The 25,628-nt window shown below is 42.6% G+C and overlaps 1 protein-coding gene across 1 annotated transcript in view; it reads right to left on the bottom strand.

Annotated features, from left to right (window-relative positions):
• LOC120048221 (protein FAM13B-like) overlaps positions 1 to 25,628 on the bottom strand; it is a 73,083-nt gene that overhangs the window by 31,869 nt on the left and 15,586 nt on the right. The window contains exons 2-6 of the mRNA XM_038994009.1: positions 22,770 to 22,931; positions 21,896 to 22,076; positions 18,967 to 19,179; positions 18,542 to 18,719; positions 17,766 to 17,907 (exon numbers count right to left, since the gene is read on the bottom strand). Coding sequence (XP_038849937.1) covers positions 17,766 to 17,907; positions 18,542 to 18,719; positions 18,967 to 19,179; positions 21,896 to 22,046 — 684 coding nt within the window. The 5' untranslated portion in view covers positions 22,047 to 22,076; positions 22,770 to 22,931. The remainder of the gene's footprint in view (positions 1 to 17,765; positions 17,908 to 18,541; positions 18,720 to 18,966; positions 19,180 to 21,895; positions 22,077 to 22,769; positions 22,932 to 25,628) is intronic.

Raw genomic sequence — 25,628 nt, 5'->3', positions numbered from 1 at the left:
TTGAGATGGTTTGGGATGAGTTGGACTGGGAGTGAAGGAAAAGCAGCCAACAAGTGCTCAGCATATGTGGAAACTCCTTCAAGACTGTTGGAAAAGCATTCCATGTGAAGCTGGTTGAGCGAATGCCAAGTGTGTGCAAAGCTGTCAAGGCAAAAGATGGCTACTTTGAAGAAACTAAAATATATAATATATATCTTAATTTGTTTAACACTTTGTTGGTTACTACATGATTCCATATGTGTTACTTCATCGTTTTAATAACTTCATTATTATTCTACAATGCAGAAAATCATAAAAATAAAAAACCTTTGAATGAGTAGATGTATCCAAACTTTTGACTGGTACTCTATACAGTCTGCAAACAAAGCAAGCATCTCTTATGCAGGACAGGTCATGTGGGCTCAGATGTTTTCTATGTACAGTGTACACACAGAGAGACTATAAACACCAAGACATCTGTTACAATTACCAATTAGTGGTTGCTGCTGTACATTTTCAGCCAGGCTGGCTGTTCCTTGAATAGGTCCTATTGAATCAGTGGTGTTGACATCCCTTGAAATGTACCTAGCGTTAGACGTTGACACTGCAGTCGATGCAGTAAGTGCAGACCCTGCTGCTAATATGGTGGGAGGTATATTACATTGTACAAGATGTTCCATAAAGATCTAAAGATGGATCACACCATTCATCACCTTGGCTGAAAATTGTTCGGTGCCCTATGTTTAATGTTATAATTTCAAGGAGAGAGAGACTCGGTGGGGTAACCTAACTGAGAATAGGAAAGATTCCTAATAGATATTCTGTTTGTGTCTTCGCCTGCGTTTACAGAGGCAGCCCAATTTGGCTCTTTTCTTTCACTAAGAGGTCTTGATTAATCAGATCAGCTCTGAAAAAGATCTGATGTGATTGGCCAAAAAAGTTCAGAATTCAGCTGCCTGTGTAAACGCAGCATAAGACACCGCATTCCCCCCTCCTATTCTGAGATGTTTCAGAACCCATAAACGCTGAGTTACTCTCTCTCTCCCCCTCGCCAACCGCATCTGCTGCTGCCATGTCACAGCCACATTGCCATGGCAACAGCTCCCTGACACCACTGATTGCATTTCAGGGTCTTGTCCCTCATTGTGTATGCAGATGGTTATGAGTAATGGTTGTGTGTTGTCATGGCAGCGGTGTCTGTCCGCTGTCTGTAGTACAGCAACAGAAAGAGAGCCCAGGGGAGAGGATTCTCACACTGTTCTAACGGATTAACGGACACATTTATCCACATCAACAAAGCCCAGAACATTGAGCATTTCTCCAAAGGTTAAATATACTGAAGGGGGAGCCTACTAAAGATATCCGAGCAGAAAAAGAGCTCACACTTAAAAAGGTCTCTATAGTGGATGAATGGGGAGTCAAAGTAACCTTCACATTTTACAACACAAGGGCCTGACAGCTGTAAATGCTCACAATGTGTTACAGAGACCATGGAACTTTCTGTATCATCTCCACAAGCTTTTCATAAAGAGCCGGGTGCGGACAATGATTATTACGCATTGAGAATTACCTAGAACCATTTCCCATGTCAAATTCAGATGTTGAAAGGCTCGATTCTACTAATTTTGTGTGGATTGTTTGCTCAAAAGTTTAGAATATTTTTCTCAAACACATTGAATATTTATCCAAAATATTAAGTCATAGGCTAATCAATGTTTACATCTACAGTGCCTTCAGAAAGTATTCATACCCCTTGACTTACTGCACATTTTGTTGTGATATAACCTAAATGGATTTATTTTCTCACCCGTCTACACACAATACCCCATAATGACAAAGTGAAAACAGTTTTTAGAAATGTTTGCACATTTATTGAAAATGAAATACAGAAATCTCAATTACATAAGTATTCACACCCCTGAGTAAATACTTTGTAGAAGCACCTTTGGCAGCGATTACAGCTGTGAGTCTTTCTGGGTAAGTCTCTAAGAGCTTTCCACACCTGGTTTGTGCAACATTTGCCCATTATTCAAGCGCAGTCATATTGGTTGTTGATCATTGCTAGACAACCATTTTAAGGTGTTGCCATGGATTTTCAAAACTGTAACTCAGCCACTCAGGAACATTCACTGTCTTCTTCTTTAGCAAATCTACTGTAGATTTGGCCTTTTAGGTTTTAGGCCTGCTGAAATGAGAATTAATCTCCTAGTGTCTGGTGGAAATCAGACAACCAGGTTTTCGCCTGTGCTTAGCTCCATTCCGTTTCTTTTTTAATCCTGAAAAACTCACCAGTCCATTGCGAATACAAGCACACTCATAACATGACGCAGCCACCACTATGCATGACAATATGGAGAGTGGTACTCAGTAATATGTTGTATAGGATTTGGCCCACACAACACTTTGTATTCAGGACAAAAAGTTATTTGGTTGGCCACGTTTTGCAGTATTACTATAGTGCTTTGTTGCAAACAGGCTCCCTTCTTTTCACTCTGTCAAATAGGTTAGTATTGTTGAGTAACTACAATGTTGTTGATCCATCCTCAGAGTTTAATGGCTGTGATAGGAGAAAACTATGTTTTAAAGTCACCACTAGGCACATGGTGAAATCCCTGAGCGGTTTCCTTCCTCTCCGGCAACTGAGTTAGGAAGGACGCCTGTATCTTTGTAATGACTATTATTGAACACAGGAGGAGCACATTTTTACTCCAGAACTTACTTAGTCTTGCCATAACAAAAGGGTTGAATACTTATTGACCCAAGACATTTCAGCTTTTTAATTTTAATTAATTTGTAAACGTTTCTAAAAACATAATACCACTTCAACAGTATGGGGTATTGTGTGTAGGCCAGTGACAAAAAAAACTACATTTTATACATTTTTAATTCAGGCTGTAACAACAAAATGTATAAAAAGTCAATGGGTGTGAATACTTTCTGAAGGCACTGTATATCTTAAACAAGGAGGAAGCCATGCGTTCATATTATGTAATCTTGGTTAACCCAGAACTAAGGTCTTGTGTAATTGGTCAGACGCTCGATTAAGTTATGAGTCCATACGTATTCTACTAAAGAGTCACCCATTTTGAATGATAGTTTTTGTGGATCTCTTGAGCAATGTTCTATAGATTCCCTGGGTCAATTAATTTGTCTCTCAGACATTGCCGTTCTAGCAGGCAGAAATTTGTCCAGTATGACGTAGCATTGCAATAAAGTCGCTCTCACTACACTGGAAGTTAAAAGGAATGCAACTTTTAGATTGCGAAAACATCATACAAGTCAGATTTCATAAGCCATTGATCATATTTTTGCAATACCCGTACCTCTGGAAATGTGTAATTTAACAGAGGGTATAACACATTTCTCCCATTTGTCTGCCTCTCAGTCCAGGGTGCATTGCATGGTGCCATTGCAAATGTCAAACTCCACGCTGAGGCACATCAATTTGCAGGTTGAACATGGTGAGATTGACTCCTAAATTGACAGTGAATTTTTTTTAGGCGATTTTAAAGATAATTAGCTACTTCACATGCTGATAATGACTTTGGTATTATTGTGTGTAGCTACTTTTGCTAGCAAGTTACCTAGCTAGCCAGCCAGTCCATAGAGAGAGCATTGCGGGTTTTGTAGTTAACTTTAGCTGTAACAGATTCCCACAACGATTCACACATTTTGCTACCAACCTTAATATACAAAATGAAACATTTGTTGACAAAAAATTATTTTTCACATAGTGTTATGTAACACTGTAAATTATAGGAATGAGTGGTTTTGGGTGAATTTTTCCTTTAAGAGAACAAAGTGCCAACCTCTCTTTGCAAGTTACAGGCAAGCCAAATGTCCCCTCTTGGAACTAACGCTGCTCCTTATCTCACGCATCCCATTGTATCATGACAGATATACGATACCATTTATGTTTCCGTAGTCTGTCCATGAAAGATTAATATTATGCAACAGTATCTGCTGACTTCATCTAATTCCACCATGCCTGAAATTGTCATCATACAGACAAGAAAGTACCAAGCAGGGAGCTCAAGAGGTGGAAAACATTGTTTCACAGTCACCTGTTATTATGAATAGGACACCTCAGAGTTTCTGACTAGTGAATGTGATTTCTAATATCCTAGGCTGTCGGGTAAATCCATTTGAATTCAATCACTTTTTGACAGCATCCCTTTTGATTTAAACAAAACTTTCCAGACATTTTTGCCCATGGAAGAAGTGGTCAGAAAGTTACTTTCTGGACCTGAATGCCAAAACATTCACTGGAAATGATAAACGGTTGAGTTTGAAATAATTTAAAAGCTTACAAAAACAGGGTTGTCAAACTATTTTGTAAATTTGTAAAATCATATATAAGCTACAACCACATATTCACATTTTGTAACTTAGACCCTACTTTACATCTGAGGTTTCTGTGTTGTGCCCGCCATCAGTTGAGACAACATGCTCTTAAATACAGGGTAGGTGTACTTTCAAATCATAGAAATTAGAGCCGGGACGATACCAGTATTGCAATATTTATTCCATGGAAAAAATGAAAACACGAAGCAGATCTAACTATTAGGTCCTTTAAAAACCAGCTGTCTGTGAAATCTTGTGTGCTATTGCATGGAAAATAAACAAATGTGACTCTGCAATGACAACATGTTTGTTTACAACATTAGGGCTTTTTTTTCTTTCTAAAGAAGTTAAATCCGCTTCATGTTGGGTTTCCTTGCCGCGATAGTAACGAATATCACAATACTGGTATCGTCCCTGCCCGAATAGAAATAGAATGGACTGACCCCTTCAGACCACTGCCATTTAGCTGATACACCATTGAAATTGAAATGTTAAATTCTAATTACTACCACAAAAGATGGCTGCCGGTCAATTTAATTGGACATGTCTATTCTATATATAGTGCCTTCAGAAAGTATTCATCCCTCTTGACTTATTCCACATTTTGTTGTGTTACAGCCTGAAATCTAATTGGATTAAATATATTTCCCCTCACCCATCTACACACAATACCCCATAATGAAAGTGAAAACATGTTTTTAGAAATCTTTGCAAATTTATTGAAAATTAAATACAGAAATCTCATTTGCATAAGTATCCACACCCCTGAATCAATACTTAGTAGATGCACCTTTGGCGGCGAATACAGCTTTGAGTCTTGGGTAGGTCTATCAGCTTTACACATTTGGATTTTCTCCCATTCTCCCTTGCAGATTTCCTCAAGCTTTGTTAAGTTAGATCGGCAGTGCACAGAATTCTTCAAGACTTTCCACAGATTTTCAATGGAATTCAAGTCTGGGCGACTTCCACACTAGTTCTGAAGCCATTTCAGCGTTTCATTGGCTTTATGCTTGGGGGCCATTATCCTGTTGGAACGTAAATCTTCACCCTCATTCTAAGGTCGTTTGCACTCTGAAGCAGGTTCTCATCAAGGATTTGCATGTGCTTGGCTACATTCCCTGTTCCCTCTATCCTTACCAGTCTACCAGTCCCTGCTGGTGAAAAGCACCTCCATAGTATAATGCTGCCAACAGCATGCTTCAAGGTGGACAAAGACAGTGCTTTTCATTCAGGTCAAAGAGTTCAACTTTTGTCTCATCAGACCACTGAATATTTTTGCCTTATGCGCTCAGTCTATCATGCGTTCTGTCATGTGCCCTGTTCTTAGGAGTGGCTTTTGTCTGGCCACCCAGATTGGTGAGGTGCTGTACAGACTATTGTCCTTCTGGCAGGTCCTCCCATCTCAGCCAAGGAACTCTGTAGTTCTGTCAGTGGTCAATGGGTTCTTGTTCACCTCGCCAACCAAGGTCCTTCTTGCCAGGTTTTCAGTTTGATCAGACACCCAGCTCTAGGCAGAGTCTGGGAAGTTCCATATTTTTTTCCATTTCCCAATGATGGAGATCACTGTGCTCTTGGAAACTTTCAACACTGTAGAAATTGTTTCATACCCTTCCCCAGATATATGCCTCATCACAATTCTCTCAGATCTACAGGCAGTTCCTTGGACTTTATGGTATAGTTTCTGCTCTGACATGTACTGTCAACTATGGGACCTTATATAGACAGGTGTGTTTCTAAATATTGTCCAAACAATTTAATTGGCCACAGGTGTACTCCAATCAAGTTGTAGTGACATCAAGGATGATCAAAGGAAATTGGATGCACCGGAGCTCAATTTGGGGTGTCATAGCAAAGGGGTGTGAATACTTATGTAATTGAGATATTTCTTTATTTCATTTTCAAAAAATTATACATTTTGTTTTCACTTTGTCATTATGGGGTATTGTGTGTAGATGGTTGAGAATTGTTTTTATTTAAATCCATTTAGAATTCAGGCTGTAACAACAAAATGTGGAATAAGTCATGGGGTATGAATACTTTATGAAGGAACTGTACAGTATTTACATGATTTCAATAGGTTTCCTATAGAGGATTGACAGTATAATTTACAACAGATAATCCCATTCAAACATTCTCTGATGTGTGGACCTCCCATCTTTGTGGTACCATTTGAAAGTAGAAATGTCTATTTGATTCCCATTTTAGTACATTTATCAGCCAAAACATGACACCCAGCCTGTATTCAAGAGCATGTGTCTCAACTGATGGCGGGCACAAGACAATAACTCCAGTTATAAAATAGGGTCAAAGCTACGACATATGCAAATATTAATAAAATAATTCTAATTTACTGTAAAAAAACAAATAAAAAAATCTAAAAATTATCAAAGTTTGACAACCCTGTTTATAAGCTTTTCAATTACAGCAATCGCAAACGTTTATCTTTTCCAGTGATGAAGACATGGATGTCTCCTGGTGTGATGGTGTATACAAAATAGGTAAACATTGAGCACATTTCTCTCTTGAATGTTTTGGCATTCAGGTCCAAAGAGAAAAAAAAAACCTGTCGGGGGAGGTTCTCTTCTGCACTGTTCAACTAATCCAGTAAAATGTGAAGTTGAGATGGAGTGTCGCCTTGTTACCGTCGTATCACAGGCTCTTTCCATTTCCCCTGAAAACTGGATGCATACGGTTTCCTCCGTCCCCACTGAGGGTGGCTAAAGGATGAAATGTTTCAGAAAGAGAGCTCTGTGTGTTAGCCACTCAGTCCGAGCAAGTCTGCCCGCTCGCTAAGGACCAGTGGGTAGAGACAGCAATGTGAGGAACAAAAGGGCATAACCTTGGCTAGGGCTAGAGAAGGGACTCCCAAACTTTTTCCACTCGGGGGCCCCTCATGTCTATTTCTATGGCACTGTTCATGACACAAACTGTTCACACCCCTCTTGTTGGTGGAGATAATTTCGCAGGTTTAAAGCTCATTTCCTGCAAATCTACACATTTTGTCATGGGGTTCAACAAATCTTTTGCAGTTTTAAAGCTAATTTTCTTGCACTTCTATACATTTTGCCATGTCTAATGTGTATTCATGTGATATTTGAGTGACAAATTACAACAATATCTATGGGCAAACAATATACAAAAAAGTTAGCTGACATGGGCTAGTTGATCTGGACATTTCTGACAAGCTATAAATAGCTTTAAGGTATGCAATGGCTGACATGACAAGAGGAACTGATGATGCACTACCTCATTTTGAAATTGCACCTTGAGCATTCATTGTTTTATTTTGTTTAGACTACTGCAATGCTCTACTTTCCGGCTACCCAGATAAAGCCCTAAATAAACTTCAGTTAGTGCTAAACACGGCTGCTAGAATCTTGACTAGAACCAAAAAATATTACTCCAGTGCTAGCCTCTCTACACTGGCTTCCTGTTAAGGCTAGGGCTGATTTCAAGGTTTTACTGCTGACCTACAAAGCATTGCATGGGCTTGCTCCGATCTACCTTTCCGATTTGGTCCTGCCATACATACCTACACGTACGCTACAGTCACAAGACGCAGACCTTATTGTCCCTAGAATTTCTAAGCAAACAGCTGGAGGCAGGGCTTTCTCCACTAGAGCTCCCTTTTTATGGAATGGTCTGCCTATCCATGTGAGAGACGCAGACTCAGTCTCAACGTCTAAGTTTTTATTGAAGACTCATCTCTTCAGTAGGTCCTATGATTGAGTGTAGTCTGGCCCAGGGGTGTGAAGGTGAATGGAAAAGCACTGGAGCGACGAACCACCCTTGCTGTCTTTGCCTGGCCGGTTCCCTTCTCCACTGGGATTCTCTGCCTCTAACCCTATTATGGGGGCTGAGTCACTGGGTTACTGGTGCTCTTCCATGCCGTCCCTAGGACGGGTGCGTCACTTGAGTGGGTTGAGTCTCTGATGTGATCTTCCTGTCCTGGTTGGCACCCCCCTCGGGTTCGTGCCGTGGGGGAGATCTTTGTGGGCTATACTTAGCCTTGTTTCAGGGTAGTAAGTTGGTGGTTGAAGATATCCCTCTAGTGGTGTGGGGACTATGCTTTGGAAAAGTGGGTGGGGTTATATCCTGCCTGGTTGACCCTGTCCGGGGGTATAGTCGGACGGGGCCACAGTGTCTCCCGTCCCCTCCTGTCTCAGCCTCCACTAATTATTCTGCAATAGTTTGTGTCTGGGGCTATGGTCAGTCTCATATCTGGAGTATTTCTCCTGTCTTATCCTGTGTCCTGTGTGAATTTAAGTATGCTCCCTCTAATTCTCTCTTTCTCTTCTCTCGAAGGACCTGAGCCCTAGGACCATGCCTCAAGACTACCTGGTCTGGTGACTCTGTGCTGTCCCCAGTCCACATGGTCGTGCTGCTGCTCCAGTTAACTGTTCTGCCTATGGCTATGGAACCCTGAACTGTTCACCGGACGTGCTACTCTCTACCGCATCTGCGGTCTCTAACTGAATGCTCGGATATGAAAAGCCAACTGACATTTACTCATGGAGGTGCTGACCTGTTGCACCCTCTGCAACCACTGTGATTATTATTTGACCCTGCTGGTCATCTATGAACATTTTAACATCTTGGCCATGTACTGTTATAATCGCCACCCGGCACAGCCAGAAGAGGACTGGCCACCCCTCAGAGCCTGGTTCCTCTCTAGGTTCCTGCCTTTCTAGCAAGTTTTTCCTAGCTATCGTGCTTCTACATCTGCATTGCTTACTGTTTCGGGTTTTAGGCTGGGATTCTGTATAGCACTTTGTGACATCGGTTGATTGATTGGAGGTCGAGCGTTAGAAAATAAAATATAATATACAATTGAATAGAGGAGAGCATAATATTCACTCAAATTCCCCTGCCTTCGGTTTCATTCTTGCAAGAGCGGGTATGCTGTTTTCTCCGTTTAGTTTTTCCAGGTTTCCATTTTTTTTTTTTAAAGGTTAGCTCTCTCAAATCACTTTTTTTAATAGAAAAACAACAAAAGTGGATATTCTATGTCCACAACAATGCTCAAACCACATCAGGAGACCACTTTGAGGTCTGGGAAAAATAAAGACAATTCGATGTTTGGTTGTAGCTACCCTTTAACGCAAATGCACACCAGCATGAGACCGTTGTTTGGTTAGCGATGTTTCTTTAGCGCTCATGTGATTGCAGTGTTTGCATCAATCCAGTGGCCAATTGTGTTGCAAATTATCTATTCATTCTGCCAGGCATAATGTAGTTAACTTTGTAGTTAACATTTAATTGAGAAGGCTTTTGGAAAAGCCTTTCCAACTATACTAGAAGGTTATGAATAGCACCAGCGCTAAAGGCTACACAAAGTGGTACATTCCTGTGCCATTTCAGAAAGTTGCAGGAAAATACGAATCATTTTGTTGATGTCTTATGATTAACTTGGGCAAATTCATGATCTTTCTAATAAGTTCAATACATTTAGTTGATTTCCTACTAAGTTTTAATTTCTGGATTCCGTAATTCCGTCTGCAGCGCTGACTTTATAGGGCACCCACAGGTGCCATATGCCTTGCCTGTATATAAAAAAAATAAAAAAAAATAAAAAAGCCCTATCCCAGGCTAAAGTAGAGCAGCTTCATCAGAATGGGCCAGAGAAAGGTATCTTATGTAGAACAGGCCTGGAGGGAGACGATGGGTAACGGCAATGTCCCCATCACAACCAGCCACTCCAGCAGCAGAGTAGGGAGAAGCTGAGAGGAGAGAAGCTGTCAGGGAACCTGAGATTTATGCCTGGATTAATTACCAGGGACCCTTGTGAGCTGTCAAGTGCTCCTCCGCTACCCTGGCTCAACTCCAACTGGGTTGCTGTTTCCTTCTCCAATTAGCTGCCTACCTTCATGCCTTCCTCTCCTACTCCACAACACTGAACCTCATCGACCCTGCAGAGCTTCCTCAGAATAGGATGACCCTGCCTTATTCAGATGAGTGTCACTGTGCAACAAGATGACCTTTCCTAGCAACAACACAGCTCAGTCCCTCGCAGTTATGACTAGCCCAACCCTGCCTCAAGGCTCTAAGGCTACTACTACTCCTGATTAAATGCAGTGAAACTGAAGGCAAGGAAGCGCTTCCCACCGCCCTATGGTCTCTGGCCAGGCAGGATGGAATAAGCACTGCTGGCTGCCTGACTGTGCGGTGTGAGTGACTTAGCCTGGCGAGTCAGTCTTAAGACTCCTTGAGGTCCGTTAGGAAACCCAGACGTCCCCGGAGATGGCCGCAGGTGTCGGTTCCACCGCTACGTCACCATGGTTATGTAAACACAGCGGTTACACATTATTCTTCATACAGAACAGAGGGCCATTCCTGAACAGCATTTCCATGAACTATTCGGTCACAAAACAAATAGAGTCATATGGAAGGAATGTGGCTTATCATTGTCAGTTTCCTGTGTAAGAGTGCCTGCCTCTGGAACGCAAATATACGGCCGCCATCGAGGATTAGGTCCAGATTTGAGAGGGTGCAGCAGCACATCTGCCTAACGCTGATCAGAAGACTGCTCTGTGTGTGTGTGTGTGTGTGTGTGTGTGTATGTCAGGGAGCCATGGCTGAGAGGAGCTCATGAACACCCATTTTCCCACAAAATGCTGGGAACTTCTGGAGCAACCATTGCAACTTCATAAAGGCAGGCAGGCAGGTGTAACTCAGAAGCCATTTCTCAGGCTCAGGACCATGAATGAACACTTGCTACTGACACCTCTAGGCGTCTCCATGGGAGTAGAAGGCTATTATAAAAAAGGCATGCAGACAACAAAGGGAACTTCAACTCCACCCCAAAGCCTCTTTACTTTCTCTATTCTCTCAACAGTTGTCTTTGGCTTGGGGCGGAAATACTATCCCCAACATTTGACTGCTTTGAATAAACAACACTGCAGTAATTCCATAATCTCCATTTCTTAATCTCCATTTTTTTCATGGCAGTGCCAGAGTGGCTGGAATAATGTTAAAACCCTTTACTTCCTCATTACGGAAATTCAAATGAACATATTTTCAGTCAACACATGCATGGCAGAATGGAGTTAATTATTATGTTAGGTAATAACAACCAAAGACCTTGACGTACGGGCTCCCTACCTCCAAGCATTCAGCCTTTAACCCATGCAGCAGTGTGAGGTTTTACAGTGCATTTGGAAAGTATTCAGACTCCTTTACACATTTTGTTAAGTTACAGCCTTATTCTAAAATGTATTAAATCATTCCCCCCCCTCAATCTACACACAATACCCCATAATGACAAAGCAAGAACAGGTTTTTAGAAATGTTTGCTAATTTATAATGGAAAAAAATGTATCACAAGCATTCACAACCTTAACTCAGTGTACATTTAAGTACAGGCTCTGGCTGGGCCACTCACGGACATTCAGAGACTTGTCCCGATCCACTCCTGCGTTGTCTTGGCTGTGTGGTTAGGATCGTTGTCCTGTTGGAAGGTAAACCGTCGCACCAGTCTGAGGTCCTGAGCGCTCCGGAGCAGGTTTTCAAGGATATCTGTACTTTGCTCCATTCATCTTTCCCTCGATCCTGACTAGTCTCCCAGTGCCTGCCGCTGAACAACATCCCGACAGTATGATGCTGCCACCACAATGCTTCACCATAGGGATGGTGCCAGGTTTCTTCCAGACGTGATGCTCAAAATTCTGGCCAAAGAGTTCAATCTTGGTTTCATCAGACCAGAGAATCTTGTTTCTCATAGTCTGAGAGTCCTTTAGGTGCCTGGCCACTACCAAAAAGGCCTGATTGGTGGAGTGCTGCAGAGCGTTGTCCTTCTGGATGATACTCCCAGCTCCAGAGTTCCTCTGTGGCAATATGTCAGAGTGACCACCGGGTTCTTGGTCAGCTCTCTGACCAAGGCCCTTCTTCCCCAATTGCTCAGTGTGGCCGGGCAGCCAGGTCTAGGAAGTCTTGGTGGTTCCAAACTTCTTCCATTTAAGAATGGAGGCCACTGCGTTCTTGGGGATCTTTAATGCTACAGAAATGTTTTGGTACCCTTCCTTAGATCTGACACAATCCTGTCTCAGAGCTCTACGGAAAATTCCTTCGATCTCATGGTTTGCCGGGTCAACTGTGTGACCACACACACGTATGTACGTACGTATGTATGTATACACACACACATATATACACACAGTTGTGTGCACTTCCAAAACATGTCCAATCAATTTACCACAGATGGACTCAAATCAAGCTGTAGACACATCAAGGATGATCAATGGAAACAGGATGCAGCTGAGCTTAATTTCGAGTCTTATAGCAAAGGGTCTGAATACCTATGTAAATTAGGAATTTCAGTTAAAAATCATTTTTTTTTTATAAAAAATGTCTATAAACATGTTTTAACTCTGGCATTATGGGGTATTGTGTGTAGATTGATGAGGGGAAAAATGTATACATTTTAGAATGAGGCTGTAATGTAACAAATTGTGGAAAAAGGGAAGGGGTCTGAATACTTCCGAATGCACTGCCAATGTTCTCATGGGTAAATAAATGAAACTAGCTCCAGTAGACAAATCATTTTGAGTGTGAACTATATAACTGTACTGTATTATATGGACCAGAATTACGCACATTATTCAAACCATGATAAAGCCGGGAGAAAACATGTAACTCTGCAACAGAATCGCAAGTATAGGCTAATGAATTTGATTTTGAAATATATTTTTGTATAGTTAGTAGGCTGACGCATATACAGCACCAGTTAAGTCTGGACTCACTTACTCATTCCTTTATCTTTACTATGTTCTACATTGTAGAATAATAGTGAAGACATCAAAACTATGAAATTAAATAAAGATTCATGTAGTAACCAAAAAGAGTTGAATCAAAATGTATTTCATATTTGAAATTCTTCAAAGTAGCCACCCTTTACCTTGATGACACTCTTGGAATTCTCTCAACCAGCTTAAGGTAATCTGGAATGCATTTCAATTAACAGGTGTACCTTGTTAAAAGTGAATTTGTGGAATTTCTTTCCTTCTAAATGCATTTGAGCCAATCAGTTGTGGTGTGACAAGGTAGGGGCTGACAAGGTAAAAGATCAGTCCATCATTACCTTAAGACATGAAGGTCAGTCAATCCAGAACATTTTAAGAATTTGGAAAGTTTCTTCAAGAGCAATCGCAAAAACCCATCAAGGGCTATGATGAAACTGGCTCTCATGAGGGCCAATACAGAAAAGACCCAGAGTTACCTCTGCTGCAGAGGATAAGGTCATTAGAGAGTTACTAGCCAAAATAAATGCTTCAGAGTAAAAGTAAGACATCAACTGTTCAGAGGAGACTGTCTGAATCAGGCCTTCATGGTCGGATTTCTGCAAAGAAACCACTACTAAAGAACACCAATAAGAAGAGGAGACTTGGCTGGGCCAAGAAACACAAGCAATGGACATTAGACTGGTGGAAATCTTTCCTTTGGTCTGATGAGTCAAATTTGTGAGACGCAGAGTAGGTGAATGGATGATCTATGCATGTGTGGTTCCCACCGTGAAGCATGGAGGTGGTGTTGTGATGGTGCTTTGCTAATGACACTTTTGTTATTTATTTAGAATTCAAGGCACACTTAACCAGCATGGCTAACACATTCTGCAGCGATACGCCATCCCATCTGGTTTGCACTAGCTGGACTATCATTTGTTTTTTTCAACAGGACAATGACCCAACATCTCCAGACTGTGTAAGGGCTATTTGACCAAGGAGGAGAGTGAAGGAGTGCTGCATCAGATGACCTGGCCTCCACAATCACCCGACCTCAACCCAATTGACATGGTTTGGGATGAGTTGGACCGCAGAGTGAAGTAAAAACAGCCAAGTGCTCAAGATGTGGGAAATCCATCAACCCTGTTGGAAAAGCATTCCAAGTAAAGCTGGTTGAGAGAATGCCAATAGTGTGCAAAGCTGTCAAGACAAAGGGTGGCTACTTTGAAGAATCTAAAACACAGTTGAAGTCAGAAGTTTACATACACCTTAGCCAAACACATTTAAAATCAGTTTCACAATTCCTGACATTTAATCCTAGTAAAAATTCCCTGTCTTAGGTCAGTTATGATCACCACTTTATTTTAAGAATGTGACATGTCAGAATAATAGTAGAGTGCATGATTTATTTAAGCTTTTATTTCTTTCATCACATTCCCAGTGGGTCAGAAGTTCACATACACTCAATTAGTATTTGATAGCATTGCCTTGAAATTGTTTAACTTGGGTCAAACGTTTTTGGTAGCCTTCCACAAGCTTGGCCCATTCCTCCTGACAAAGCTGGTGTAACTGAGTCAGGTTTATAGACCTCCTTGCTCACACACTTTTCAGTTCTGCCCACAAATCTTCTATAGGATTGAGGTCAGAGCTTTGTGATGGCCACTCCAATACCTTGACTTTGTTGTCCTTAAGCCATTTTGCCACAACTTTGGAAGTATGCTTGGAGTAATTGTCCATTTGGAAGACCCATTTGCGACCAAGCTTTAACTTCCTGACTGATGTCTTGAGATGTTGCTTCAATACATCAACAATTTTCCTTCCTCATGATGCCATTTATTTTGTGAAGTGCACCAGTCCCTCCTGCAGCAAAGCACCCCCACAACATGATGCTGCTACCCTCGTGCTTCACGGTTGGGGTGGTGTTCTTCAGATTGGAGGAGAAAGGGGGATGCTTCCAAACATAACAATGGTCATTATGGCCAAACAGTTCTATTTGTGTTTCATCAGACCAGAGGACATTTCTACAAAATGTACAATCTTTATCTCCATGTGCAGTTGCAAACTGTAGTCTGGCTTTTTTAATGGCGGTTTTGGAGCAGTGGCTTCTTCCTTGCTGAGCGGCTTTTCAGGTTATGTCGATATAGGACTCATTTTGCTGTGGATATAGATACTTTTGTACCCATTTCCTCCAGCATCTTCACAAGGTCCTTTGCTGTCGTTCTGGGATTGATTTTCACTTTTCGCACCAAAGTACGTTCATCTCTAGGAGACAGAATGCATCTCCTTCCTGAGCGGTATGACGGCTGCGTGGTCCCATGGTGTTTATACTTGCGTACCATTGTTTGTACAGATGAACGTGGTACCTTCAGGCGTTTGGAAATTGCTCCCAAGGATGAACCAGACTATAAGGTCTACAATTTCTTTGAGGTCTTGGCTGATTTCTTTTGATTTTCCCATGATGTCAAGCAAAGAGACACCGAGTTTGAAGGTAGGCCTTGAAATACATCCAAAGGTACACTTCCAATTGACTCAAATTAAGTCAATTCGTTTATCAGAAGCTTCTAAAGCCATGACATCATTTTCTGGAATTTTCCAAGCTGTTTAAATAGGCACAGTCAACTTAGTGTATGTAAACTTCTGACCTACTGGAATTGTGATAGATTATTTCACTTATAATTCACTATCTGTAAACAATTGTTGGAAAAATTACTTGTGTCATGCACAAAGTAGAAGTCCTAACCGACTTACCAAAACTAGTTTGTTAACAAGACATTTGTGGAGTAGTTGAAAAACGGATTTTAATGACTATAAACTTCCAACTGCAACAGTTTAAAAAAAAATTGTTTAACACTTTGTTACTACATGATTCCATATGTGTTTTTTCATAGATTTGATGTCTTCACTATTAAATTCTACAATGTAGAAAATGGTAAAAATAAATGATTAGGCGTGTCCAAATTTGACTAGTACTGTATAACTTTCATAATATTCGCCTTAATGTTATTAGCCTACCTCCTCTCACGATTGTTGCTTCATTCCTTCTTCGCTTTCAACAGCTAAAAGAAATACGTTTTGTTGCCTTTATTTTCATCATTCTAATGACATCCTTGAATAATGCAGAACTAGATTCAGAAGGCTTTCACTTCTCTTCACGAAGATTGAATGGTTATGGGTCTGAATAAATAACTGCTATAGCCTACCACCATCGCGCGTTCGCTCTTCTTTCAAACTACCTGTAAGTTCTATTGGCTGCTGTATATAACATTTAGTAAACAAGAGCTTGCGTCCCTCTTCTAATAATCTATTGGTATGAGAAATGCAAAAAAAAAAAAAAATGTCCAGCAAGCTATTCTAGTCTAGCTTTCCCTGCATGGGACTCCAAGAGCTAAGGATTGCTTTTTAAGGAGAGAGGCCAGCGGAGCACAGGTGCGTGCATATTGCACAAGGCACAGAGGCTATAAGTTAGAAGCTTATTATGCATAAACCATTATTAAATTAGCTACATATAAGGCTAACACTGCATTGAAATGTATTACCTGAAAGAGGTAGGCTAGGACATCTATATATTAATCTAGAACAGGATTATCTATTTTGGATGCAATTTGAGAGACACAAAGACTGCGAGAGTGCACTGATTTAAAGCATTGATATTGGAGTGAAAAGTGTTTTTTTAAACTGCAGCTGCAATATAAAAAAAGAATCCTTACAATTAAAAAATAAAGGTGACCCTCGAAAGCCAGATGGAGATGGGTAAATTAGACACGCATTCTGTCTTTATAGTACTGTAGCATAGACTATGCTGCAGCAAATTCATGCCTCCAGGTCACAAGAAAAAAAGTTACCACGAGGTACAGTAGGTCTACATGCATTAGGAACTGCGCACCATACTGAGATGGGCGGTCTGTCCCCACCCTGAGCGTTGATTCATCATGCAGAGGCCGTAGAGAAGCCAGATTTAGACATTGCATATCATTTAACAGTTCCATTTTACGCCATGCTGTTCATATAATGTATATTATAATTTACTGGTTTCAAGCAGTTATTTATCCCGGGAAAAGGGAGTGGAAATCTCAGTAACCGGGTTCCCACCATTCAACCCTACTGTAGACATGCTGCCCCAAAAGAGGGATTGAATGTTAGCAGAAATCAGTTTTGAAGATCATCAGCATGTTTCTCCGCGATCGCTACATCGTAATGTTGGGTCAGCAGAGTGCAGCAGCAACTGATATCGGGAGGATAATACAGTAGCTAGCTAGATAGCCTTTGGTGGAAGCACAAGTCATTGTGTGTGCAGCACAATGTAGCTGGTTGGTTAGCAGCATCCCATTTGTTTTATATGAAATGTGACTGGCTCAGCTAGCAAGTTTATACTAGCTTTCAAGCACATTGACAATCTTGAGAAATACTGCTTGTTGAAGTATACAACTCCTTTGTTAGATGTAAAATGGCACGACTAAGATTTCTTCACCAAAAAAAACATTGACAGAGTTATTGTTTTAGCTTAGATTAATTCAGACTGTTTAGAGGCAGAAATTGGTTTCGGCAGATGATGTAACCTAGGTAATATTTTTCAAATGTTATGGCAACACGTTGTGGCCAAACTACTTCTGATCTATCCCAATACTGTTTGCGAAATACAAGATAGATCAGCGCAGGCAGAATCAACACGCAAGACAATGGCCCAGAATAGAACATCTCTAGAGGGGAGAATAGGAGTGTCCTTACCTGTTCATTGATGGAGCTGTAGTCGGTGGTGGAAACGTCATCGTCCTCCGAGTCAAAGAACTCCTCCTGATTCTCCAGCAGCTCCGCCAGGATGCGGCTAACTGACTCCTGCTCCTTCAGATCCTCCACGTCCGTGTCTAAACTAAGGTTAGAAGATATGACCTCAGATCAGCTGTTATCATAAACACACATCTGTGTCGGAACTACAATATACAGACAAGAAACAACCTTAGATCAGCTTTATCACTACCATCCCAGCTTACAATAATAAAGTCACTCGTTGCGTCATTAAGTTTAACTTTAGTGATCTGACTCCACATCAGATGACTAAGAACTGGTGCTAATACTTTGTAAGTATACAAAGATCAAATGTTCATATTCAATAATTAGACTCTAGCATTGACAGAACAGCTGTTCTCTCCCTTAAGGTCAACAGAACACGTCTGTTTTCAGAGCATTGGCCACAGACACTCTGGTCTAGAAGATTCTCTTACTATTATTACGCAAAGCAACCCCTCACGTGGCTGCATACATGTCTAAGCTTGATCACCAGGGTGTGTTATATATTTCATGATATAAATGAACATGTTACCAAATATAATTTCTGTTCTATAAGCACTTATACAGCACCATCTCCTGTGAGAATTCCAGCAACGTGAGACTTCCATTATGCAGGTATGTACACGTAAAAAAAAACAGAACGCCAAGTACAAGTACTAAAGGCCTGAGGTGGTATGGGTGTATGGATAGGCGAGGTGCTGTGTTGTTGGCCTTACTGGAAGATGTCTGGTCCGAATACCGCGGCGAGGGCGCCGACGCTCCAGCTTTCCTCCTGGAGCGAGGCTACGCTGGACAGGAAGCGGCACAGGAAGCGCAGCAGGCTGTAGTTAACCTGAGGCAGCTGCTGGAGGAAGTACTTCATGTTGCGGGCGAGCTCTTCCTCGCTGCTGTAGTCTGGTAAACACACAACAGGGGATTGGAGATAGATGGTGCCAAGGGAAAGAAGTAAGAGAGTCAGACGAGAGAGAGAAGGTGGAAAAAGATGGAGAAGGATGATGAAGAGAGAAGGAATTATGTGCAGCGCCTGTATAGGGGGTACAGGTCAGACAAACAGAAACCGAGGAGGAGGATGAAGAGGTAGAAGACTGAAGAGGAGGAGAATAATAAATGATGAAAATGAGGATGACTAAAATGAGCTTACCTTGGTAGAGCTGCAGGATGTGGGACTGCATGCCTGCAGGGATGATGGGCTCTGGGAGCTCCTGCAGGAAGAGACGCAGCAGGCTGACGGCAGAGGCCAGGTCAGCCTCCTTCTCCAGGTCCACCTCCTCCCCAGAGTCATAGCGCTGCCGTAGCCACTCCACCCGCTCCGCGTTACCGTTGACTAGGAACAGCCCCTCCAAATCCAGACACCCTGAGAGCAACAGAGACAAAGAGGACAGCAGTCAATCACTTGCTCTGTCTGCTAAACAGTTATATATGAGTGACTCCTCTCTGTGAGCATATCCATGAGGACTGTGAATACAGCTTTCACTTTGAGTAGAACGGCTACATGAATTTCTCAAACAGATTCCACACTGATTTTAGTACATTAATAAACTGATCAAGTTGAAGGCCTAATTTCTCAAATGGGTAAAATTTGACCATTTCCAAGATTTGTTCAGTTGTACTAACAGCTCAATCACAGGGCATATTACATGTAAGGGAGGAAGGAATGTTATTTTACCCACAATAGATGCGGTAAACGCAACCAAAAATGGAATTGCCATGGAAACACGTGGGGGGGAAAGGGCCATGGGGGAAAGTCTCCTCATTGCCTCTCAGCAAAATTAGCCTACATTTAGGCTATTTTTCATTTCACACTAGGTTGAGGTAAAAAAATCTGAGTATAATGCTTGTATGGATGTCAACCCCAACACATGCTCATGTCATCACAGTTAAAAATGACTGACTACCACCACCCATTTCTGTATGCTAGCTATGCTAACCAGCTTATACGAATGGGAGTTTGCATTTAGCGGTCACTTCTTCTAAACCTGAAAAGGGACAACTTGTAAATGTTGTGCAGCTAAAACAGCCAAATATCCAAATCGGATATACAAGTAACCACATTGTGGGCCTGTTACAATACATAAATCATGACGATTTGAGGAATATCCACTTTGTCAGATCAGATTTGTTGAATGTGGGCCAATCTGGTCTGCATTCCATTGACTTCTTTACCACATCTATCCCATTCAATGTGCGTGGGTTGGTCGCGCAAGTGGCTTCCTGTTTCCAGATGCAGCGGCCGGGGGGGGGGGGGGGGGGGTGATACTATACACAAGGAAGTCTCCCAACCAGGAAGAAGAGCACACCATCATTACACTGTCATGTCATTCCACAACTCTGGTTTGTTCCACCACAGAGAATGAGGAGATCTGCAACTAGGATTTGTTCAGTGAGCTGCCTGGTTAAGGAAAACAGTGGGTGGGCAGTAGCTGTAAGGCAGAACACCCTGGTATGTGTCATGGACCTTCCCCCCCCCTTCCTCCCCATCCTAACCCCGCTGGGGCTACAGCAGCAGCTCGCTGGTCTGGGCCCCTGCTGCAGCTTAGAGGTCTCATTAAGTCACAATTATGGCATCCCGTTCTGAGTGCAAACAGACAGCTTAAAGTATTTTCAATGCCTGATTAACTTCTGGACTGCACAATTATCATTAATATGGCAGCAGGGGAATGAAAGTGTTTGGGGGGGGGGGGGTGTAGTGTATTACATAACCACCCAATGTCTGCTTGATGTCACATTCAGTTGACTGGAGAAATACCTGGAAATAAATCAAGTTGAAACGAATGAGGAAGTGAAAATCCCTGTCATTGTAATAAGAACTAAATAGATGTTTATGCCTCTGGAGTTGCAGCTTATGCCCTGTGTTGGATTGACTAGCTCTTTCTCCCCCCTGCACCCAAACTTTCAGTAGAAAGGAGTCTAAAATGTTACGCAACAGAGGAAGCACATCTTTTTGATCACAGTGCATTTAGAGTTCAGCGTATCAAAGAGAGGATCTCCAAACAACATATTTGGTTTATCGTGATGCAAGAAGTAGTCTTGGTTAACTGCAACTGTTCTTTTCGTCTTAAGCCACGCTCACTTGTTCAGCTTTTTATTTTATTTGATATAAACTAGGCAAGAACTAATTCTTACTTACAATGACGGCCTACCCCGGCCAAGCCCTAACCCGGACGACGCCGGGCCAGTTGTGCGCCACCCTATGGTACTCCCAATCACGTCCGGTTGTGTTACAGCCTGGAATCGAACCAGGGTCTGTAGTGACGCATCTAGCACTGAGATGCAGTGGCTTAGACCTCTGTGCCACGTGGGAGCCCTAGGCCAGGGGTGGGAAAACTGTCTCAAGGGCCACGTCGGGATTTCGAAATTCACAGACTTATTTGTCAGTCAAAATCAAGTTGCAACCCAGAAAAAGAGCAGTTATTTGAAAATATAGGTCCATTACTACATACTTCCTATCTAGTTTTAGACATTCCATTGTGGCCTGGAGCACAAAATGTTTATACATGTACCAAAAATAATTACCCTCCCAACCCCCAAAATATATTTTTACGCCCATGGGCCGTGGTTTGCACACCCGTGGGCTAGGCTACATGGAACATGAACAGATTTTTTACAAATAATAAAAACGCACACAATCATTTAATCTCTCCCTCTCTATACATCTATAAATAATCTCTGCTTTGATGTAAAACAAGTAGAAACATCTCCAGTGGGGTTTGATACAAGAAGCTGAAATTATGACAGGTAAAAGGTCATCTCTCTCTAAAGTACCTGGAGGAGTTGTCAAAACAAGCCACAACGATATAAAGCAAGACACAGTGGAAGAATAATGGGATTTACTGAGCACGTAAAAAGATACTCTAAGGTAAATGTGATGCTCAAAGAGGTGAATCATTTGCCAGAGAGAGAGAGAGAGCACGCGTGTGTATTTTTTAGGTCCCATTCATGCAGCTCTCCTGTGTCGCACTCGGTAGATAGGCACAAACTCTAAATAAGTTATTGGACAAGGTAGTGGCCTTCCGTTTCTTGCCTAAGGAATACCTCTGCAGTTAGAAATGCAGTGCGTGTGTGCCACTCACCATGCTCCTCGATGTACTCTACGATGTGCCTGACCAGTAGGGGGACCTCCTGGCCTGGCTGGCCGCTCTGCTGCACCACATCTAGGGGAACCCCAAAAACCCTGGCTGGTGTCAGGGAGTCACTGGGGGAAGGAGAGAGGCTCTTCCTCATCGCTTCCACAGCCGAGCTGTTTCCGAAGGTCTGGACACCCGCCAGCGCCAAACCGAGGAGAGACAGAAAGGCAGATACACTGTCACAGGCTGTGCTCTCCATCCGACATACATATACAAACACACACACAGGGCGGACGACGGGGCAGGTCCCAGCATTATACAGATGAAATCTGACTAAATCTGATCGGGCCCCATCTGACCCTCCCTCCCTGCGCAGCTATCAGGCCCAGCTAGCTCGGAGCCAGAGGGTTACGTAAGTATAGTGAGAGTCAACTGCAAGTGTGTCTGACAGCCATCAGAACAGGCATGTTTACAATGCTAACAGGAACAGGTGCCTGGGCTTGGAGCGTTTGAGCGCTAGCTACGCTACATTTCAGTGACAGACTTCAATGATCTGTGCCCTATTAAACAAACGCACACTGACCAGGCTAGCGGACCTCTCTAAAGATCGGCTCTGCTACAGGTCAGCCAGGGGCATGTTAGGCTGTGAAAACAAATACCAATCCATCCAGACACCAATTACTGACTGCAGTTTTAAAAATCACAGGAGTGTGTTGTCGGCTATGTTGGAATGATTCACACTCCAAATGTCTTGCCATTTGTTATAGTAAACATGTTCAGGACCAGCATATTACATCAATGTTAAATGTACAGAATTGGAAATGGATTCGATTTTTAGGCTGCAATTTGACCTGTGTGTTGTTTATGTTGCTGTACTCACCGTTTAGCACTTAAAACACCCAGTAGTTCACCTTATCTTCAGCACCACTCACTAGCAGTGAATCAAATGGTCATCTATGGCTGCTTCAGGCTATGGCAAAAGATGAGCCTGTAGTTCCTCATTGACAGACTGCGAATCCTGATCAGGACTTCAGTAGCTAAGCTGCAGGGGAGAAAGGAACAAAAAAGTGTTGGAAAGAAGTTGCTTGCTTAGGTTCTGAAACCACAAGGCCACAATGACCACTTAATTGCCAAGAGTTGATCCACATTAAAAACAACAAAACATGCTTATTATAGGGCCTAACGAGTGGCGCAGTGGTCTAAGGCACTGCATTGCAGTTGCTAGCTGTGCCACTAGAGATCCTGGTCCGAGTCCAGGCTCTATCGCAGCCGGCCGCGACCGGGAGACCCATGGGGCGGCGCACAATTGGCCCAGCGTCGTCCGGGTTACGGCAGGGTTTGGCCGGTAAGGGATGTCCTTGTCCCATCACGCTCTAGCAACTCCAGTGGCGGGCCGGGCGCACGCATGTCTTCCGACATATTGTGTGGTTGGCTTCTGGGTTAAGATGAAAATTGTGTCAAGAAGCAGTGCGGCTTGGTTGGGTCGTGTTTCGGAGGACGTAATGGACGTACAGCGATGAGACAAGACTAACTACCAATTGGATACCACGAAAATTGGGGAGAAAAAAATGCATGCTTATTATTACTGCACGTAGCCTAGTTCAAATGAAATGTAGTTCTACTAACACATTACATAATTTGGAAAAAATACCAATATTTTCATCAGATGCAATAGTAGTGATGGGGCGGGGATCTATACAGTTACCGGGATATTATTTGACGATATACCGTATTATTTCGACAATATCGCAATATTCTTTTTGCGCTAGTTGGCTGTACCAAAACTCAAGTAATTCAAAGCTTATTGGCTATCTTTTTAAATTAGGGAGCCAATTTGTTTTTCAGCACTTTTATTTCCATGACGGATCAAAACGTTTTTCTTGTGGCTTTCTTGTCCCTATGCAGAAGACATACACTACATAACCAAAAGTATATGGACACCTGATCGATCATCTCATTCCAAAATCATGGCATTAATATGGAGTTGGTTCCCCCTTTGATGCTATAAACAGCCTTCACTCTTCTGGGAAGGCTTTCCATTAGATGTTGGAACATTGCTGCAGGGGACTTGCTTCCATTCAGCCACAAGAGTATTAGTAAGGTCAGGCACTGATGTTGGGCGATTAGGCCTGGCTCACAGTCGGCATTCCAATTCATCCCAAAGGTGTTGGATGGGACTGAGGTCAGGGCTCTGTGCAGGCCAGTCAAGTTCTTCCACACCGATCGAAAAACCCTTTCTGTATGGACCTCGCTTTGTGCACGGGGCATTGTCATGCTGAAACAGGAAAGGGCCTTCCCCAAACTGTTGCCACAAAGTCGGAAGCACAGAATCATCTAGAACATCACTGTATGCTGTAGAGTTAAGATTTCCCTTCACTGGAACTAAGTGGCCTAGCTCCAACCATGAAAAACAGCCCCTGACCATTATTCATCTTCTACCAAACTTTACAGTTGGCACTATGCATTCGGGCAGGTAGCGTTCTCCTAGCATCCACCAAACCCAGATTAGTCTGTCGGACTGCCAGATGGTGAAGCGTGATTCATCACTCCAGAGAACACATTTCCACTACTCCAGAGTCCAATGGCGGCAAGCTTTACACCACACCAGTCGCCGCTTGGCTTTGTGCATGGTGATCTTAGACTTGTGTGCGGCTGCTTGGCCATGGAAACCCATTTCATGAAGCCACAGGCAGTTTGGAAGTCAGTAGTGAGTATTGCAAAAGAGGACAAACGGTTTTTACGCGCCATGCGCTTTAGCACTCGGCGGTCCCGTTCTGATAGCTTGTGTGGTCTGCCACTTTGCGGCTGGGCCATTGTTGCTCCGGGGCAGCTCTAGCAGGGCAGAAATTGGATGAACTGACTTGTTGGAAAGGTGGCATCCTATGGACGGTGCCACATTGAAAGTCACTGAGCTCTTCAGTAAGTCCATTCTACTGCCAATGTTATTCTATGGAGATTGCGTGGCAGTGTGTTACATTATATACGCCTGTCAGCAACAAATGTGGCTGAAATAGCTGAATCCACTAATTTGAAAGGGTGTCCACATACACCATACAGTCGTGGCCAAACGTTTTGAGAATGACAAATATTAATTTCCACAATGTTTGCTGCTCCACTGTCTTTAGATATTTTTGTCAAATTTTACTATGGAATACTGAAGTATAATTACAAGCATTTCATAAGTGTCAACGTCTTTTATTGACAATTACATGAAGTTGATGCAGAGAGTCAATATCTGCAGTGTTGACCCTTCTTTTTCAAGACCTCTGCAATCTGCCCTGGCATGCTGTCACTGGGCCACATCCTGACTGATGGCAGCACATTCTTGCATAATCAATGCTTGGAGTTTGTCAGAATTTGTGGGGTTTTGTTTGTCCACCCGCCTAAAGGGGATTGACCACAAGTTCTCAATGGGATTAAGGTCTGGGGAGTTTCCTGGCCATGGACCCAAAAATCGATTTTTTTCTTCCACAAGCCACTTAGTTATCACTTTTGCCTTATGGCAAGGTGCTCAATCATGCTGGAAATGGCATTGTTCGTCATCAAACTGTTCCTGGAAGGTTGGGAGAAGTTGCTCTCGGAGGATGTGTTGGTACCATTCTTTATTCATGGCTGTGTTCTTAGGCATTTCTTAGGCATCAGCCAAGGGAGTGAGCCCACTCCCTTGGCTGAGAAGCAACCCCACACACGAATAGTCTCAGGATGCTTTACTGTTGGCATGACACAGGACTGATGGTAG

This window comes from Salvelinus namaycush, chromosome 5, assembly GCF_016432855.1.
Source record: "Salvelinus namaycush isolate Seneca chromosome 5, SaNama_1.0, whole genome shotgun sequence".
Classification (NCBI taxonomy): Eukaryota; Metazoa; Chordata; class Actinopteri; order Salmoniformes; family Salmonidae; genus Salvelinus; species Salvelinus namaycush.
Note: the sequence above shows the minus strand (reverse complement) of the source record. Positions and strands in the feature narration are given on the sequence as shown.